General features: G+C 44.2%; 1 protein-coding gene across 1 annotated transcript in view; it reads right to left on the bottom strand.

The window, feature by feature from the left end:
* Positions 1 to 1,089: 1,089 nt before the first annotated feature.
* Positions 1,090 to 21,831, bottom strand: part of LOC118938065 — a 28,722-nt gene continuing 7,980 nt past the window's right edge. The window contains exon 5 of the mRNA XM_036939734.1: positions 1,090 to 1,315. Coding sequence (XP_036795629.1) covers positions 1,090 to 1,315 — 226 coding nt within the window. The remainder of the gene's footprint in view (positions 1,316 to 21,831) is intronic.

Genomic DNA, 21,831 nt, shown 5'->3' with positions numbered 1-21,831 from the left:
TCAGCTGTCACACCCTGACCATAGTTTGCTTTGTATGTTTCTATGTTTTGTTTGGTCAGGGTGTGATCTGAGTGGGCATTCTATGTTGTGTGTCTAGTTTGTCTGTTTCTGTGTTTGGCCTGATATGATTCTCAATCAGAGGCAGGTGATAGTCATTGTCTCTGATTGGGAAGCATATTTAGGTAGCCTGTTTGGTGTTAGGGTTTGTGGGTGATTGTTCCTGTCTTTGTGTTTGTTACACCAGATAGGGCTGTTTTCGTTTTTCACGGTTTCTTGTATATTGTTCTATTTTCATCTTTATTAAAGATGTATCACGATAACAACGCTGCGTTTGGTCCGCCTCTCCTTCAACAGAAGAATCCCGTTACAGAATCACCCACCACAACAGGACCAAGCGGCGTGGTGACAGGCAGCAGGAGCAGCGTGAGGAGTACTGGACATGGGAGGATGAGTTGGATGGTAAAGGACCCTGGGCACAGCCTGGAGAATATCGCCGCCCCAAAGAAGAGCTGGAGGCGGCGAAGGTCGGAGAGGCGCTGGTATGAGGAGGCAGCACGGAGGCGTGGATGGAAGCCCGAGAGTCAGCCCCAAAAATGTCTTGGGAGGGGACACACAGGAAGTGTGGCGAAGCCAGGTAGGAGAACTGCGCCAACTTCCTGTGCTCACCGGGGGGCTAGAGAGACCGGGCAGGCACCGTGTTATGCTGTGAAGCGCACGGTGTCCCCAGTGCGGGTGCATAGCCCAGTGAGGTACATACCAGCTCCGCATATTGGCCGGGCTAGCGTGAGCATCGAGCCAAGTGCCATGAAGCCGGCTCTACGCATCTGGTCTCCAGTGCGTCTCCTTGGGCTGGCTTACATGCACGGTGTCCCCGGTTCGCCTGCATAGCCCAGTGCGGGCTATTCCACCTCGCCGCACTGGCAGGGTGACCGGGAGCATTCAACCGGGTAAGGTTGGGCAGGCTCGGTGCTCAAGAGCTCCAGTGCGCCTGCACGATCCGGTCTATCTGGTACCACCTCCAGGCACCACCCCTCCGGTGGCAGCCCCCCCGCACCAGGCTGTCTCTCCGTCTCATCCCTACAGGTGCTCTCATCCAGCGCTGGCGGAGTCTCCCGCCTGCCCAGCGCTGGCGTAGTCTCCCGCCTGCCCAGCGCTGGCGTAGTCTCCCGCCTGCCCAGCGCTGGCGGAGTCTCCCGCCTGCCCAGCGCTGGCGGAGTCTCCCGCCTGCCCAGCGCTGGCGGAGTCTCCCGCCTGCCCAGCGCTGGCGGAGTCTCCCGCCTGCCCAGCGCTGGCGGAGTCTCCCGCCTGCCCAGCGCTGCCGGAGTCTCCCGCCTGCCCAGCGCTGCCGGAGTCTCCCGCCTGCCCAGCGCTGCCGGAGTCTCCCGCCTGCCCAGCGCTGCCGGAGTCTCCCGCCTGCCCAGCGCTGCCGGAGTCTCCCGCTCTACAAGGAGCTGCCCCTCTGTCCCGAGCTGCCCCTCTGTCCAGTGGGGTCATTTAGAAGGGTCGCCGTGGTTAGGAGGCCACAGAAGCGGACAATGTAGCGGACTATGGTGAAGTGGGGGCCACGTCCAGCACCAGAGCCACCACCGCGGACAGATGCCCACCCAGACCCTCACCAATAGGTTCAGGTTTTGCGGCCGGAGTCCGCACCTTGGGGGGGGGGGTGTACTACTGTCACACCCTGACCATAGTTTGCTTTGTATGTTTCTATGTTTTGTTTGGTCAGGGTGTGATCTGAGTGGGCATTCTATGTTGTGTGTCTAGTTTGTCTGTTTCTGTGTTTGGCCTGATATGGTTCTCAATCAGAGGCAGGTGTTAGTCATTGCCTCTGATTGGGAACCATATTTAGGTAGCCTGTTTGGTGATGGGGTTTGTGGGTGATTGTTCCTGTCTTTGTGTTTGTTACACCAGAGGGCTGTTTTTGTTTTTTCATGTTTTTTGTATATTGTTCTATTTTCATCTTTATTAAAGATGTATCACAATAACCACGCTGCTCCTTTCCACGCGGTAGCAGAGAGTCAAGTCATATTACATTTATTTATAAAGCCTTTCTCACATCAGCTGATATCTCAAAGTGCTGTACAGAAACCCAGCCTAAAACCCTAAAAAGTAAGCAATGCAGGTGTAGAAGCACGGTGGCTAGGAAAAACTCCAGAGAAAGGACGAAACCTAGAGAGGAACCAGGCTATGAGGGGTGGCCAGTCCTCTTCTGGCTGTGCCAGGTGGAGATTATAACAGAACATGACCAAGATGTTCAAATGTTCATAAATGACCAGCATGGTCAAATAATCACAGTGGTTGTCAAAGGTGCATCAGGTCAGCACCTCAGGAGTAAATGTCAGTTGGCTTTTCATAGCCAATTATTCAGAGTATCTCTACCGCTCCTGCTGTCTCTAGAGAGTTGAATACAGCAGGTCTGGAACAGGTAGCATGTCCGGTGAAAAGGTCAAGGTTCCATAGCCACAGGCAGAACAGTTGAAACTGGTACAGCAGCATGGCCAGGTGGACTGGGGACAGCAAGGAGTCATCATGCCAGGTAGTCCTGAGGCATGGTCTTAGGGCTCAGGTTCTCAGAGAGAAAGAAAGAAAGAAAGAAAAAGATAATTAGAGAGAGCATACTTAAATTCACACAGGACACCGGATAAGACAGGAGAAATACTCCAGATATAACAGACTAACCCTATCCCCCCGACACATAAACTACTGCAGCATAAATACTGGAGGGGTCAGGAGACACTGTGGCCCCATCCGATGATACCCCCGTACAGGGCCAAACAGGCAGGATATAACCCACCCACTTTGCCAAAGCACAGCCACTAGAGGGATATCTTCAACCACCAACTTACCATCCTGAGACAAGGCAGAGTATAGCCCACAAAGATCTCCGCCACGGCACAACCCAAGGGGGGCGCCAACCCAGACAGGAAGACCACGTCAGTGACGCATCCCTCCTAGAGACGGCATGGAAGAGCACCAGTAGGCCAGTGACTCAGCCCCTGTTCCCTTAAGGTATGGAAGGGAACCGGCCAGGCAGAGACAGCAAGGGCGGATCGTTGCTCCAGTGCCTTTCTGTTCACCTTCACACTCCTGGACCAGACTACACTCAAGCATATGACCCACTGAAGAGATGAGTCTTCAGTAAAGCCTTAAAGGTTGAGACCGAGTCTGTGTCTCTCACATGGGTAGGCAGACCATTCCAGAAAAATGGAGCTCTATAGGAGAAAGCCCTGCCTCCAGCTGTTTGCTTAGAAATTCTAGGGACTATTAGGAGGGTTGCGTCTTGTGACCGTAGCGTGCATGTAGGTATGTACGACAGGACCACATTGGAAAGATAGGTATGAGCAAGCCCATGTAATGCTTTGTAGGTTAGCAGTAAAACCTTGAAATCAGCCCTTGCCTTAACAGGAAGCCAGTGTAGGGAGGCTAGCACTGGAGTAATGTGATCAATTTTTTTGGTTCTAGTCAGGATTCTAGCAGCCGTATTTAGCACTAACTGAAGTTTATTTTGTGCTTTATCCAGGTAGCCGGAAAGTAGATTATTGCAGTACTCTAACCTAGAAGTGACAAAAGCATGGATTAATTTTTCTGCATAATTTTTGGACAGAAAATGTCTGATTTTTGCAATGTTACGTACATAGAAAAAAGCTGTCTTTGAAACAGTCTTGATATGTTCGTCAAAAGAGAGATCCAGGGTCCAGAGTAACGCTGAGTAACGCTGAGGTCCTTCACAGTTTTATTTGAGACGACTGTACAACCATCAACATTAATTGACAGATTCAACAGAAGATCTCTTTGTTTCTTGGGACCTAGAACAAGCATCTATGTTTTGTCCGAGTTTAAAAGTAGAAAGTTTGCAGCCATCCACTTCCTTATGTTTGAAACACAGGCTTCCAGGGAGGGCAATTTTGGGGCTTCGCCATGTTTCATTGAAATGTACAGCTGTGTGTCATCCGCATAGCAGTGAAAGTTGACATTATGTTTTCGAATGACATCCCCAAGAGGTAAAATATATAGTGAAAACAATAGTGGTCCTAAAACGGAACCTTGAGGAACACTGAAATTTACAGTTGATTTGTCAGAGGACAAACCATTCACAGAGACAAACTGATATCTTTCCGACAGATAAGATCTAAACCAGGCCAGAACTTGTCCATGTAGACCAATTTGGGTGTCCAATCTCTCCAAAAGAATGTGGTGATCGATGGTATCAAAAGCAGCACTAAGGTCTAAGAGCACGAGGACAGATGCAGACCCTCAGTCTGACGCCATTAAAAGGTAATTTACCACCTTCATAAATGCAGTCTCAGTGCTATGATGGGGTCTAAAACCAGACTGAAGCATTTCGTATGCATTGTTTGTCTTCAGGAAGAAGTCTAGAGAAGTCTATGACTAGGGTGGCTGGAGTCTTTGGCTATTTTTAGGGCCTTCCTCTGACACCGCCTGGTATACTAGTCCTGGACGGCAGGAAGCTTGGCCCCAGTGATGTACTGATGTACACACTACCCTCTGTAGTGCCTTGCGGTTGGATGCCGAGCAGTTGTCATACCAGGCGGTGATGCAACCCGTCAGGATGTTCTGGATGGTGCAACTGTATAACTTTTTGAGGATCTGAGGACCCATACCAGATCTTTTCAGTCTCCTGAGGGGGAATAGGCGTTGACGTGCCCTCTTCACAACTGTCTTGGTGTGTTTGGACCATGATAGTTTGTTGGTGATGTGGACACCAAGTAACTTGAAGCTCTCAACCTTGCTCCACTACAGCCCCGTCGATGAGAATGGGGGCATGCTTGGCCCTCCTTTTCCTGTAGTCCATGGTCATCTCCTTTGTCTTGATCACGCTGAAGGAGATATTGTTGTCCTTGCACCACACTGCAAGTTCTCTGACCTCCTCCCGATAGGCTGTCTCATCGTTGTCAGTGATCAGGCCCACTGTTGTGTCGTCAGTAAACTTAATGATGGTGTTGGAGTCGTGCTTTGGTACGCAGTCGTGGGTGAACAGGGAGTACAGGAGGGGATTAAGCATAGCCCCTGAGGGGCCTCCGTGTTGAAGATCATTGTGGCAGATGTGTTGTTGCCTACCCTTACCACCTGGGGGCGGCCCGTCAGGAAGTCCAGGATTCAGTTGCAAAGGTAGGTGTTTAGTCTCAGGGTCCTTAGCTTAGTGATGAGCTTTGAGGGCACTATGGTGTTGAACACTGAGTTAGTAGTTAATTAACAGCATTCTCACGTAGGTGTTCCTTTTGTCCAAGTGGGAAAGGGCAGTGTGGAGTGGAATAGAGATTGCGTCATCTGTGGATCTGTTGGGGCGGTATGCAAATTGGAGTGGGTCTAGGGTTTCTGTGATGATGGTGTTGATGTGAGCCATGACCATCCTTTCAAAGCACTTCATGGCTACAGACGTGTGCTACGGGTCGGTAGTCATTTGGCCAGGTTACCTTGGTGTTCTTGGGCACAGAGACTATGGTGAACTATGTTGGTTTGCTTGAAACATGTAGGTATTACAGACTGGTTCAGGGACAGGTTGAAAATGTCAGTGAAGACACTTGCCAGTTGGTCAGCACATGCTCTGAGTACATGTCCTGCTAATGTGAGTTACAGATTTTTCATTCTCATTGAAAGCAAGTCTAAGAAGAGGTAGATCTGTTCTATGTACACTATTTTGATGCTTCCCGTTCTTGAGTTTAGTCTTCGCATCTTTTACTTTCAGTTTTGTACGCCAGCTTCAAAAAGCTGAAAATACAATATTTTGGGTTATTGAAAATATATTTCACAGTGGTTTAGATGTTAAAATGAATCTCTACATTGCTTGTTTTGTCTGGGCGTATACCCTGAAAGTCTCGCATCCCAATGGTTGCTTGTTCAAATCTCATCACGGATAACTTTAGCATTTCAACTAATTAGCAACTTTGCAACTATATACAACTTTTTAAGCTACTTAGCATGTAAGCCAGCCCTTTCCCTAACTCGTCAACCTAACTCATAACCTTAACCTCTAGCCTAGCTAATGTTAGCCACCTAGCTAATGTTAGCAATAACCACCCAGCCACCTAGCTAATGTTAGCAACAACAAATTGGAATTCGTAACATATCATCCGTTTTGGACAGTTGTAACATATACGAATTGTAATTTGTAAGAGATCATACGAACGGAATGATGGACATCCACAAATTAATACACAACATACTAAATGTAACAGATACTAATTGGGAGTGTCCCGGATGTATATTTACTATGTTACGTCTACCCCTGAGTCCAGGTTGGTTATAGAGGTCATTTTCCTTTGTCAATGACATCAGAGTCAGAACTAGGAAACAATGTCATTTCCGACATGCTGATTCATTGAAAGCAGCAGGTGTATAACTACAACCAGTTAGGAAGTCGGGAATTTCAGAGTTTCCTAGTTCCGACTAGGATGTGAAAGCTTCATAAGCATCCACCCACCCATTAGAGATGAAAGACGAGTTTCCCAGTAATTACCAGTTGGAGGGCCGGTTCAAATGGATTTTTCCAATCATCAATACCACCATGCCACTTGGTTGTAATCCCCCCTGGCATCAATAAACTCCTCCTTGTTTCATCGTTTTGGGAAGTGTCTTCTACCGCCCCCCTAACAGTGTGTAGAAAAGAGGGATGTCCACAGTAGCATCAAAATCCAGGTACAATGTAATGTAGTTTAGGGAAGTTCAATCGGTAAATCTGGTCTGAATGCTTGCAGTAAGCATAATATAATTCACGTCATTTCTATTCTATATGTATAGTGGGAATGTATATGTTAGATGTTACAAACATTATCATCAGCATAGAGCCCCACAGTGGAGGTGTCATAACACCCATAAAAGCTAGCAGTCAAACGGAAATGGTTCCAATCGTTTTTCCAACATCCATTTTTCCCATAGGGGATTTTAGTAACACTTAAAATAAGTGCTGTGTTTCGTGTAGGCTTACCCTCGCATGACGTTTTGATAACCATGGAAATCTCTCTCAGACAAGGTGACTTTTATGGATATTATGACTCACACTGTGTTACTTTATAGGGTCATATCTCTTCTCCCCCTTAATGTCATGCGGCTTTCAAGTGCTAGTCGGAACAAGGAAATTCTGAAATGTTTGACCTGCTAACTGGATGAACACAGCACTTATATAGCTACAAATTTAGCAAGTTGAACATTTCTGAGTTTCCTAGATTCCGACTACACTAAACCATTTCTGTATGGACCTCACTTTGTGCACAGGGACATTGTCATGCGGAAACAGGAAATGTCCTTTGCCAAACTATTGGCGAAGAACTGGAACATTTTCAGCTTCCAGGAATTGTGTACAGATCCTTGCAACATGAGGCCGTGCATGATCATGCTAAAACACGAGGTAATGGCAGCAGATGAATGGCACGACAATGGGCCTCATGATCTCCTCACAGTATCTCTATGCATTCAAATTGCCATCAATAAAATGCAATTGTGTCTGTTGTCCGTAGCTTATGCCTAACCATACCATAACCCTACCGCCACCATGAGGCACTCTGTTCACAACATTGACATCAGCAAAACGCTCGCCCACACAACGCCAAACTATCTGCCATCTGCCCGGTACAGTTGAAACTGAGATTCATCCCTGAAGAGCATACTTCTCCAGTGTGTCAGTGGCCATCGAAGGTGGGAATTTACCCTCTGAAGTCAGTTACGACGCTGAACTGCAGTCAGGTCAAGACAATGGTGAGGACGACGAGCACACAGATGAACTTCCCTGAGACAGTTTCTGACAGTTTGTACAGAAATTATTCTGTTGTGCAAACCCACAGTTTCATCAGCTGTCTGGGTGGCTGTTCTCAGGGGAATATTCCCGCAGGGGAATATTATTTATCCTGTATTTTACAAGGCAAGACAGTTAAGAACAAATTCTTATTTACAATGATGGCCTAGGAACAGTGGGTTAACTGCCTTATTCAGGGGCAGAACGGTAGATTTTTACCTTTCAGTTACTGGCCCAACACTCTAACCACTAGGCTACCTGCCGCCCCAAAAAAAGAAGAATAAGAAGCCGGATGTGGAGGTTCTGGGCTGGCGTGGTTACATGTGGTCTGTGGTTGTGAGGCCGGTTGGACGTACTGCCAAATTCTCTAAAACAACGTTGGAGGTGGCTTATGGTAGAGAAATCAACATTGAATTCTCTAGCAACAGCTCCAGTCGACATTTGTCGTGGAAGTTCTAAAGAATCAGGAGATTCTTGTTAACAAGGGAACAGGTAAATACAACACACACATATATGGTGAATTGATTGAGTGCTCAAATAATACAGAAATGCAAGGGGTTTATATAGAAACCCCAACATTTCATGGTCATGGTTGGTTCCACCCCTCCCCGGAAGATCAGGGCATCATAAACTACCTTGTTTTCTTCTTGTGGCCAGGTGTATCGGATGTGTGAGGTCATAGCGGACAAACAAGTGATAACGGCAGTTCCGTTTACTCCTTTCTCTACCAAGCTAGACTTCTATCTCTTCTATCTCCCGACAGCTGTGCCCTTGGAAGATAGTAAAAGAACAGGATGGACTGAAGAACTGTGGTCACTCTCAGAGTCACTTTGTCTTATGCCGTGTGACCAGGTTACTCAGAAGCAAAGATGATTGAAAACAGTACAGGTCTATCTGTTCCTCAAGTTTATTTCTATCCCATGTACTTGACTACACGCCTAGACCAGCTGCGGGGAGTGAATGTGGAAGAGATTAACCATTCTTTCTCAGAAGCACAGCCTTGGCATTAAATAAATGTCTTTACCGTTGTTAAGCATATTAATAGTTAAATATTAATATTAAACAAAAAAGGTAAATACGTAATTTTTCTCTCACACATTCCTGCAGTCAGCATACCAATTGCATGCTCCCTCAAAACTTGAGACGTCTGTGGCAATGTGTTGTTTCACAAAACTGCACAGCTTAGAGCGGCCTTTTATTGTCCACAGCACAAGGTGCACCTGTGTAATGATTATGCTGTTTAATCAGCTTCTTCATATTCCACACCTGTCAGGTGGATGGATTTTCTTGGCAAAGGAGAAATGCTCACAAACAGGGATGTAAACAAATTTGTGTACAAAATTGGAGAGATAAGCTTTTTGTGCGTTTAGTAAATTCCAGAAAAAAAAATTCAGCTCATGAAACTTGGGACCAACGCTTTACATGATGTGTTTATATATTTTTTCAATATACATTATAATGCCTTTGCCTATCGTGGAAATTGTGTAGATTACCTCACAATGCCATACACGCTGCTAATTTCGATCAGCCTCATTTCACTATCCACGGTGTATTTTAGAATTCATGGTTTCCGAGCTGATAACTGTAGGCTATTTGCGCAGAATGAATGCAAGTGGTGGACCTCGGATACTGGGACAGATCCTCGTTGTCCGCCATATTTCATTTTGCCGGGAATAGCTCACAACTCCCAGGTCCATCAAGCACAAGGCTACAGGCTACTTGCCCAGCTGACATTTGACATTTAAGTATTACTGTAGCAGAGTGGGATAGGCAGAAATCGGTTGATTTTAGGGCAAGGAAAAATGTAGGTAGGCCATAATTTGGGCACTTAGAGTGCTTTCGGAAAGTATTTAGACCCCTTCACTTTTTCCAGATTTCTTTTTACGTTGCAGCCTTATTCTAAATTGTAGTAAATATTTTTTTTTCCTCAATCAACACACAATACCCCATAATGGCTCCTGAGTGGCACAGTGGTCTAGGGCGCCGCATCTCAGTGCTAGAGGCGTCACTACAGACCTTCGTTCGATCCTGGGCTGTACGACAACCGGCTGTGATTGGGAGTCCCATAGGATGGCGCACAATTGGCCCAGCATCGTCCGGGTTAGGGGAGGGTTTGGCCGGGGTAGGCCAAAGTCTTAACTGACTTGCCTAGTTAAATAAAAGGTTAAAAACAATTTTTGCAAATGTATTAAAAATAATAAACCGTATATACCTTATTTACAGATGTATTCAGATCCTTTGCTATGAGACTCGAAATTGAGCTCAAGTGCATACTGTTTCCATTGATCATCCTTGGAATGTTTCTACAACTTGATTGGAGTAAACCTGTGGTAAATTAAATTGATTGGACATGATTTGGAAAGGCACACACCTGTCTATATAAGATCCCACAGTTGACAGTACATGTCAGAGCAAAAACCAAGCCATGTGGTCGAAGGAATTGTCCGTAGAGGTCCGAGACAGGATTGTGTCGAAGCACAGATCTGGGGAAGGGTACCAAAGAAATTCTGCATCATTCTTAAATGGAAGAACTTTGGAACCACCAAGACTCTTCCTAGAGCTGGCTGCCCAGCCAAACTGAGCAATCGGCGAGAAGGACCTTTGTCAGGGGGGTTACCAAGAACCTGATGGTCACTTTGAGATGTGGAGATGGGAGAACCTTGCAGAAGGACAACCATCTCTGCAGCACTCCACCAATCAGGTCTTTATGGTAGAGTGGGCAGACGGAAGCCACTCTTCAGTAAAAGGCACATGACAACGAAAAGTCAGATGCAGGACTCTCAGACCATGAGAAACAAGATTCTCTGGTCTGATGAAACCAAGATTGAACTATTTGGCCTGAATGCCAAGCATCATGTTTGGAGGAAACCTGGCACCATCCCTACGGTGAAGCATGTTGGTGGCAGCATTATGCTGTGGGGATGTTTTACAGTGGCAGGGACTGGGAGACTAGTCAGAATCAAGGGAAAGATGAATGGAGCAAAGTACAGTGAGATACTTGATGAACACCTGCTCCAGAGCGCTCAGACTGGGGCGACGGTTCAACTTCCAACATGACAACGAGCCTAAGCACACAGCCAAGACAACGCATGAATGGCTTCAGGACAAGTCTCTGAATGTCGTTCAGCGGCCCAGCCAGAGCACGGACTTAAACCCAAACATCTCTGGAGAGACCTGAAAATATATGTGCAGCAATGCTACCCATCCAACATGACAAAGCTTGAGAGGATCTGCAAAGAAGAATGGGAGAAACTCCCCAAATACAGGTGTGCCAAGATTGTAGCATCATACCCAAGAAGACTCGAGGCTGTAATCGCTGCCAAAGGTGTTTCAACAAAGTACTGAGTAAAGGATCTGAAGACTTACTATGTAAATGTGATATTTCAGTTTTTTATTTGTAATAAAAGTGCAACATTTCTAAACATGTTTTTGCTTTGTCATTATGGGGTATTGTGTGTAGATTGAGGGGGAAAAAACATTTAATCAATTTCAGAATAAGGCTAATGTAATAAAATGTGGAAAAAGTCAAGGGGTCTGTATACTTTCCAAATGCACTGTAAATTATAAAAGCCTACCCTACTGTAATCAATTGCACACAACCAACCAGCTAACATGTGATTTCACATTACAGATCAAATAGTATTTTAGGTGTACGTAAATCCATGACTCTTGCATTTAAAGATACACATATGCAGAAATCGCTCCCTCATTTCCTGATTGCTAAAAGTATAATAGGTCGGCTTTAACATATTCTAGCTTTAACATACGGCTCACATAAAAATTTAACAAGTACTTTTGGGTGTCAGCGAAAATGAATGGAGTAAAAATAGGTTATATCCTTCCTGTTTGGCCCTGTCCGGGGGTGTCCTCGGATGAGGCCACAGTGTCTCCTGACCCCTCCTGTCTCAGCCTCCAGTATTTATGCTGCAGTAGTTTATGTGTCGGGGGGCTAGGGTCAGTTTGTTATATCTGGAGTACTTCTCCTGTCCTATTTGGTGTCCTGTGTGAATTTAAGTGTGCTTTCTCTAATTATCTCTTTCTCTCTTTCTTTCTCTCTCTCGGAGGACCTGAGCCCTAGGACCATGCCCCAGGACTACCTGACATGATGACTCCTTGCTGTTCCCAGTCCACCTGGCCGTGCTGCTGCTCCAGTTTCAACTGTTCTGCCTTATTATTATTCGACCATGCTGGTTATTTATGAACATTTGAACATCTTGGCCATGTTCTGTTATAAACTCCACCCGGCACAGCCAGAAGAGGACTGGCCACCCCACATAGCCTGGTTCCTCTCTAGGTTTCTTCCTAGGTTTTGGCCTTTCTAGGGAGTTTTTCCTAGCCACCGTGCTTCTACACCTGCATTGCTTGCTGTTTGGGGTTTTAGGCTGGGTTTCTGTACAGCACTTTGAGATATCAGCTGATGTACGAAGGGCTATATAAATACATTTGATTTGATTTGATAAACCTACACATAATAAACCAAAGGCCTATAATTAATGTTGGGTTTCAGGTGATTTTGGAAGATGGCTTCAGGGGGAAGGTGGTTCCACCATCGGACAGGGGTGTAAAGTACTTGATAGTACTACTTAAGTAATTATTTTGGGTATCTAAACTTTGCTTAACTATTTATACTATTGACTACTTTTCCTTCACTACATTCCTAAAGAAAATACTATTTTTACTCCATTCATTTTCCCTGACACCCAAAAGTACTTGTTAAATTTTGAATGCTTATTAGCAGGCCAGGAAAATTGTCCAATTCACACACTTATTAAGAGAACATCCCTGATCGTCTCTATTGCCTCTGATCTGACAGACTCACTAAACACATGCTTCATTTGTAAAAGTGTTGGAGCGTGCCCCTGGCTATCCATTTTTTTTTAAATGGTGCTGTCTGATTTGCTTAATATAAGGAATTTGAAATGATTTATACTTTTACTTTTGATACTTAAGTATATTTTTAGCAGTTACATAATACTCAAGTATAATTAAAACCAAATAATTTCTGACTTTTACTCAAGTAGTATTTTACTGGGTGACTTTCACTTTTACTTTAGTCATTTTCTATTAAGGTATCTTAACTTTTACTCAAGTATGACAATTGGGAACTCTTTTCACCATTGCCATTGGGGTGCCAGGACAGAGAAGAGCTTGGACTGGGCCTCCTGTTGGAGTGGGAGGGCGAAGAGACCAGATGTGGTAGAACAGAGGGCTCGGGTTGGGGTGTAATGCTTGCTATGAAATCTGATGGTGTATGCATATTTAGGCCAGTGCTTGACTTGGACTGAAATAGGTGCCAGTACTCATTTTGGGTGCCGGTACCAGTTATATTTAGGTGCAGGAACTCCTAATTACTTTGGAGCTAATATTCTACAGGAGGAGCAAGAACTCAGTTATGGTGAGCTCCTGCCCAAGTCAAGTACCGTGCTTAGGTAAAAAGACAAATAATGTCCCGTGGGAACAACAAGTCGAGCTCAATCTGATTGGGTGGGCCTGTGCCCACCCGTACCTACGCCCCTGCTGTGGCAGACTTTTGTTTCTCATTACTGCTTAGCATGTCCCTGGCATTTTGATTCACTCAATCATGCTGCCACTTCTTGTAAATGCACGTTTGCGTAGTCTCCGAGGCATTTCTCGGGGCACACTTAATAGGCTAATGGGTTTCTTTACATTAGGGATTCTTAATCACTATCATAAATATTTAGACTCACTTGGCATGTTTGCACAACAACAAGCAATGGGAAGATATCAGAACAGGGACATTGGGGAATAATAACATATTGTTTGGGATACATTTGTACTCTAGTGAAGCTATCTCTATAGTAATGCAAGGTCTCTCATAATCATCAATTGCTATGGAAATGCTGGGATGTGTTGTTCTATGTAAAGATGCAACAATGATGGTGATATGATTTGGATTACAAGGCTATACTCATTTCATGTTAAAAGCACTAAACTGCTCTCGAAAAGCTTCACTTACACAAAAGTTTTACTTGAACCCTATATAGTTCTCAAGTAGATTGCTATGAAAAGGTCAACCCTTGTTTAAAAAGGCCTTTTTGCAGATTGCCATGTCTCATTTTCGATTAATTGATAATTAAACCTTTTTCAAAGTATCTATATTTTTCAAACAAGCACTGCAGCTGGTTACAATTTCATCCCCCTGAAAAGACAGAACAAATATCACAACAAATGTTATGGTTGAACTCAATTGTGCTGGTTGATAAAATACCTATATTTATGGAAAATATGTCTGAAAGTGGTATTTTGTTTTTAAATTATTTTGTAAATTGGAATGGTTGGAGTTATCATAATTGTATGAGAAGGTCTGCTCAATCCAACCAATTGATTACACCCCAAAAATTGAGGAGGCAGTGAACTTATCAGTCTGTCCAATATAAATCATCAAACTGGCAGAGGAATAAAAATAGCATAAATAGGAAAGTATACCAGTTTAATTTGAGTATCAGGACGTTGACAGCTGTGCCATACAGATAGCAAAATAGCTGGGAAGAGATTTTTGATGTACATAAAACAACGCAATACTCAAGACTTTGTGCTTTTCAGCTACAATGTTGGTACAGAATTCTTGCCACCAACAAAATGTTGATTATTTGGGGAAGCTCTGCAGATTTCGTTGTGAGGATACAGAATCAATAGACCACTTGTTTTGATATTGCCCTCATGTAGCCAGCTTCTGGTCTCAGGTTCAGGAAGGGCTGAAAAAGCATCATATTATTCTAAAATTGACTATAGAAATTAGAGGTCGACCGATTAATCGTAATGGCCGATCAATTAGGGCCAATTTCAAGTTTTCATAACAATCAGAAATCTGTATTTTTGGATGCCGATTTTGCCAATTCTTTTTTTTTTTCCCCAACTTTATTGAACGAGGCAAGTCAGTTAAGACCACATTCTTATTTTCAATGACGGCCTAGAAACGGTGGGTTAACTGCCTTGTTCAGGGGAGGAACGACAGATTTTTACCTTGTCAGCTCAGGGATTCAATCTTGCAACCTTACGGTTAACTAGTCCAACACTCTAACCACCTGCCTCACGAGGAGCCTGCCTGTTACGCGAATGCAGTAAGATGCCTTTCTTAAAATCAATACACAGAAGTATATATTTTGAAACCTGCATATTTAGCTAAAAGAAAGGTTAGCAGGCAATATTAACCAGGTGAAATTGTGTCACTTCACTTGCGTTCATTGCATGCAGAGTCAGGGTATATGCAAGTTTGGGCCGCCTGGCTCATTGCGAACTAATTTGGCAGAATTGTACATAATTATGACATAACATTGAAGGTTGTACAATGTAACAGCAATATTTAGACTTAGGGTTGCCACCCATTAAATAAAATACGGAACGTTTCCGTATTTCACAGACAGAATAAACATTTTCGAAATGATAGTTTCCAGATTCAACCATATTAATGACCTAAGGCTCGTATTTCTGTGTTATTATGTTATAACTAGGTCTATGATTTGATAGAGCAGTCTGACTGAGCGATGGTAGGCACCAGCAGGATCGTAAGCATTCATTCAAACAGCACTTTCATGTGTTTTGCCAGCAGCTCTTTGCTGTGCTTAAAGCATTGAGCTGTTTATGACTTCAAGCCTATCAACTCCCGAGATTAGGCTGGTGTAACCGATGTGAAATGGCTGGCTAGTTAGCGGGGTGCACGCTAATAGTGTTTCAAACGTCACTCGCTCTGAGACTTGGAGTAGTTGTTCCCCTTGCTCGGCTTTTGTGGAGCGATGGGTAACGATGCTTCGAGTGTGGCTGTTGTCGATGTGTTCCTGGTTCGAGCCCAGGTAGGGGTAAGGAGAGGGACGGAAGCTATACTGTTACACTGGCAATACTATAGTGCCTATAAGAACATCCAATAGTCAAAGGTATATGAAATACAAATCGTATAGAGAGAAATAGTCCTATAATTCCAATAATAACTACAACCTAAAACGTCTTACCTGGGAATATTGAAGAATCATGTTAAAAGGAACCACCAGCTTTCATCTGTTCTCATGTTCTGAGCAAGGAACTTAAACGTTAGCTTTCTTACATGGCACATATTGCACTTGGAGACAAACGGGAGTAGAGTTGCTGGGCGGGGGACAGAATGATCGTCAAAGATAAACGTTTCTTAAAAAGTTTAGAAAAAAATAACGTTTGAATAACACTGAGGGGCAACGTTGTTACATCTAATGCCCGTTTAACTGAGGCTGATGCCGCGCAGGTTTTGTACACGTGTACACATGCATATACACACACTTGCATTCAAACCCACACACGTGCACATACACACACACATTTAAATATGGGAGGGCAGGGTCTTGGATGGTTGAGGGGCAGCTCTCGGGGAACTGTGGATCTTGGAGGGCTGGTGGCCTGGCAGTTGGGAGCTTGGGGAGGTGGCTGGTTCGGGTCCCCGTTTTTGACCTTGTGGGAGAGCTGTCGACATGCTCTTGAGCAGGGTGTTGAAGCTGGTTGCTTCTGTGGGTCGCTATGGATGGGAGTCTGTTACATGACTGAAAGTAATGTAAATGTTGAGCTGTTTCTCTGCAAGTAGATAAGTTTTAATATTCAAATGTTTATTTTTGTAAATGATATAATAATACAAAATAAAACAAAATATGTTGTCTAGTGTCAAACATTATTTTGCAGGAAGTGAACAGAGATATATTCTTTATGTAATTAATTAATGCTTATATCGATCTGACGACATTCATAGTAACTCATCATCACATTCTTTAACATTCTGCATGCAATGCATAGGCCTAGTGATTATAATATAGCTCATCGTAATATAACACAGTCGGTGTGTTACATGAATAATCATGCGTAGTCTCTTGATAAGCCTTGTATTCTTCAATACAACAATTATATTTCCATGTTGAGTGCAAAAGCTAAAAGCTAGTCAGATGGATAACTACAACACTTGAATTTGGAATTTCAGTTTCTACATTTCCTGACATTCCATTGCTGGCAAGCACGGACCAGTATTGTATAGTAATCAGTAAAACAAGTATCCTAAAGTCTATAGACATAGCCATTCAGATTTTACATTATAATGTTGGTCTACACGCATAATCGTAGTCTATTTTGCAATATACTGCCATTTTATCAAATGATTCTTCAGTGATGAAAGTTTTCATCCATGCTTTATGGGCTCAGTATACCTATGACTGCCTAACTCATCACTAGGTATTTCATTCATTCTCATAAACAAAAAGTTTTTCTACAAACAACTTTGACATGTTAGGTCAATCATTGCAGTCACAGTTCCATTTTGCATAATGGTTATATTCTCCTCCCAGTAGCAAGTGGCAGGGTTTGTGGTTCTGATTTGTGGTTTTCAAATTACGGTTGCCCGCACCCCATGAATGACAATTTCAGTTTGTGTGGTCATTCCAATACGTTTGTAAATGGTTCCAGTTGGTTTCGAATGTCTAATTATTCATTTTGTGAGACAGTTTATTCTCGAGTCGGAGTTTTACTACAGATTCTTCTCACCAGTATACAAATATCAGGTTTAGTCATTTGCAGGCCTTTGCCCTTCCTTACTAATAAACGGTCAATCTGTAGTGGGGAAAGTTATTTCAATTCATGCTCCGATGTGCTTCGTAAGTAAAAGGCCACAACAGCGGTTACCAACAGGTCTATCGTGATCTCCAAGCATTTCCGTAAAAAACAATAAGCCCAAAGACATGGTTTATAAACTAATAAAGCCTTGCTTTCCTATTTCTTTATTTTTTTTACATTTGTTTCGCACTGTTAAGCGTAGGTGCACTTGATTCAGCAGCCCTAGTGCCAGCAAGGAAAAGTAGGCTACAATTATGCATGTAGACCAAAATTATAATGTAATCAAGTGCACTATGCCTACACACTTTAGAATACATGTACTTGTTATTACTCATATTCTACATCAAATGCCCTCAGACGAGGTTGTTTCACTCCATATGTTCTCTCGATGCGTTCTTATTCCTGGTTCCCTATGGTTTACAACTTCTCTTGGGCCTTTTGTTCCTTCCCGCAACATATGTTTGGCTCATCTGGTTTTCCATGCTTCTTGTAACCACCTTAACTCTCAAGCACTCTTATAGCACAATTGTTTTGTTAGTTCTATTTCTTTCTGAGAAAGAGATATATAGTTCAACATCTTGAATTTAAGGGGGTACAGGTAATTTTAGATAGTTGGTACATAACCTTTAAACAATAGATCTTGTAAATTAGGGAAATATAATTTCTATGTGAAGGGTACAACTAATTTGTTAAACAGCTGTAAGTATGACCATTTGCCACAAGAGATGGTATACAAAGTAGTGTAGACATGTTATTTTTACCAGTTTAAAAACAGATCTCAAATTGCTTCCAGCCACAAAGAAAATTATATTTGAGAAATTCTCATACAAAAATGAATTATCCCCAATTATCCATCAGAAGCAACTATATCCTCTTATCCATCCATTCTTCGTAGTGCTGAGATTTTTTTCCCTAAACTTTACATTTTCTAAATGGATGATTATGGTTAAACAGTTTCCAGTAGTGTGCAACTTGTTGGTGAAAAGAAAGCTTAAAAGGCTTACAATTCTGAATAGTAAAGTCACAGCACAAAGCAAAATCTATACCTAATATACAACCTCAATTTAAAAGGTTGCATTCTGGACTGTCACCACAAAAAAAATCTAAATACATATGGTGAGGACTGTATGCATCTTGTCAAGCTCTCTATTTGTGTATAAGACCGAGAGAATGTTGCTGGTAGGAAGTAAAACTGAATCATGTCACTGCCTTGACTCACATTGTGCCTATTTGACATCTCTTTCTGTTGTCCATTGATGGTTTTCAATAACTCTTGTCATGGTAATTTCCTGTATTACTAAGTGAAAGGAGAGTTTACAAACCACACACAAGTCAGAGTTATACTTTAAACTTAATATTGTAATAATATGAGCTTCACCATAGCCCTGTGACTCTCAGATCAATTCAGTGTCTATAAATGAATTCTGAGAGTGTCAACATAATGGCAACAGATCTTTTTAAGCAAAGATCCACCCCTCTCACTTACAGTTTAAAAAAAAAAAAATATTTCACCTTTATTTAACCAGGTAGGCAAGTTGAGAACAAGTTCTCATTTACAATTGCGACCTGGCCAAGATAAAGCAAAGCCGTTCGACACATACAACGACACAGAGTTACACATGGAGTAAAACAAACATACCGTCAATAATACAGTATAAACAAGTCTATATACGATGTGAGCAAATGAGGTGGGAAGGGAGGTAAAGGCAAAAAAAGGCCATGGTGGTAAAGTAAATACAATATATGTCACGACTGCTGCCGAAGTCGTTGCCTCTCCTTGTTCGGGCGGTGCTCGGCGTTCGACGTCACCGGTCTTCTAGCCATCATTGATCCTTTTTTCATTTTCCATTGGTTTTGTCTTGTCTTCCCATACACCTGTTTTCAATCCCATTCATTACCTGTTGTGTATTTAACCCTCTGTTTCCCCTCATGTCTTTGTCAGAGATTGTTTTATTGTCAGTGTAGTGTGATTGTTGTATAGGTGTGCGTCGGGTCCTTGTACCCATGTTTATGTACATTTAGTGTTATGGAGCATACTCCGTGGACTTTATTAAAAGACTCCATTTTACACTCCATTTGACTCTCCTGCGCCTGACTTCCCTGCCACCTATTACATCTACGCATGACAGAATCTCTGACCAAATATATGAAGTCAGCAGGAGAGGACACTATGCCCATGGAGCTGGAGGAACGCGTTCAGGAACAAGCTAGGGAGATTGACGTTATCAGCTCCGTCATGGATCACATTGCCATGAAAATGGATCGCTGGGAGAGACAGGGAGTTTCTCCAGCGCCACCACCACAACCGGAATCTCCCGTGAACGATTTTTCCTCTCCGGAATCGAGGATCCATTTATCCCTACCTACGGGATACAACGGAGATACTGCCGGCTGCCAGGGTTTCCTCCTTAAACTGAACTTGTATCTAGCCACGGCCTCCCCAGTACCATCTGACCGTGAGAAGAGTTACGCCCTCATCTCATGCCTCACCGGGAAAGCCCTGGAATGGGCCAGCGCTGTGTGTAGTAGGGAGGTTGCGGCGCTGGACCATTTTGAGGAGTTCACCCGCCAATTCCGGATAGTATTCGATCACCCACCTGAAGGCAAAGCAGCGGGTGAGCTTCTCTATCATCTGAGGCAGGAGACGAGGAGTGCACAGGATTTTGCCTTGGAGTTTAGGACCTTGGCTGCCGGCGCTGGATGGAGCGACAGGGCCCTGATCGACCATTACCGTTGTAGTCTACGCGAGGACGTCCGTCGGGAGCTGGCCTGTAGAGACACCACCCTCACCTTCGACCAGCTGGTGGACATGTCCATCAGGCTGGACAACATGCTGGCTACTCGTGGACGTCTAGATCGGGGTCTGGTTGTTCCATCCTCCCGCACCCTCTCTCCCGAACCTATGGAATTGGGAGGGATGGTGCGCAGGGAGACCGGAGGGGGTTCCCGCTCGAGCACCATTCAAGGTCGCAGAGAGCACACTGCTGGTCGGTGCCGGGTTGGTTCCTCTGGGAATAGAGAGGGCAGGCAGGGCATTCTGGCGTCACCCCAGGTGAGTAGGCACCATTCTCATCCAGAGCCCTCTGCTGCACTAATGTTTGTCTCTGTCTCTTTTCCTGACTTTTCACTGCATTCCCAGTATAAGGCGCTAGTAGATTCGGGTGCGGCTGGAAATTTCATTAATAAAAGTCTAGCTCATAGTTTAGGGATCCCTATTGTTCCTGTGGATATGCCTTTCCCTATTCATGCCTTAGATAGTCGACCATTAGGGTCAGGGTTTATCAGGGAGGTAACCGCACCTTTGTGTATGATAACGCAGGAGGGTCACAAGGAGAAGATTAGTCTTTTCCTTATTGATTCTCCTGCGTATTCTGTGGTGCTAGGCCTACCCTGGTTAGTTTGTCATAACCCCACTGTTTCTTGGCCACAGAGGGCTCTCACAGGGTGGTCGCGAGAATGCTCAGGTAGGTGTTTAGGGGTTTCCGTTGGTGCTACTACGGTGGAAAGTCCAGACCAGGTCTCCACCGTGCGCATTCCCCCCGAATATGCCGATTTGGCTCTCGCCTTCTGTAAAAAGAAGGCGACTCAATTACCACCCCATCGACTGGGGGATTGTGCGATAGATCTCCTGGTAGACGCTGCATATCCCAAGAGTCACGTGTATCCCCTGTCGCAAGCGGAGACGGAGGCTATGGAGACATATATCTCTGAATCCCTGCATCAGGGGTTCATTCAGCCATCCATTTCACCCGTCTCTTCGAGTTTCTTTTTTGTGAAAAAAAAGGATGGCGGTTTACGCCCGTGCGTTGATTATCGAGGTCTTAATAAAATCACAGTGAAATATAGTTACCCGCTACCTCTGATCAATACGATTATTGAGTTAATGCACGGGGCACGTTTTTTCACAAAATTGGATCTCAGGAGTGCGTACAATCTGGTGCGTATTAAGAAGGGTGATGAGTGGAAGACGGCATTTAGCACCACCTCAGGTCATTATGAGTACCTGGTCATGCCATATGGGTTGATGAATGCTCCATCAGTTTTCCAATCATTTGTAGATGAGATCTTCAGGGACCTGCACGGGCAGGGTGTAGTGGTGTATATCGATGATATTCTGATATACTCTGCTACACGCGCCGAGCATGTGTCCCTGGTGCGCAGGGTGCTTGGTCGCCTGTTGGAGCATGATCTATATGTCAAGTCTGAGAAATGCTTGTTTTTCCAACAATCCATCTCCTTCCTAGGGCATCGGATTTCCACTTCAGGAGTGGAGATGGAGAGCGACCGCATTACAGCCGTGCGTAATTGGCCGACTCCAACCACGGTAAAGGAGTTGCAGCGTTTTTTGGGGTTTTCCAATTACTACCGGAGGTTTATCCGGGGTTTTGGTCAGGTGGCAGCTCCCATTACCTCACTGCTAAAGGGGGGCCCGGTGCGCTTGCAGTGGTCGGCTGAGGCGAACAGGGCTTTTGAGCACCTGAAGACTCTGTTTACTTCTGCGC

Source organism: Oncorhynchus mykiss, chromosome 13 (assembly GCF_013265735.2).
Source record: "Oncorhynchus mykiss isolate Arlee chromosome 13, USDA_OmykA_1.1, whole genome shotgun sequence".
Classification (NCBI taxonomy): Eukaryota; Metazoa; Chordata; class Actinopteri; order Salmoniformes; family Salmonidae; genus Oncorhynchus; species Oncorhynchus mykiss.
Note: the sequence above shows the minus strand (reverse complement) of the source record. Positions and strands in the feature narration are given on the sequence as shown.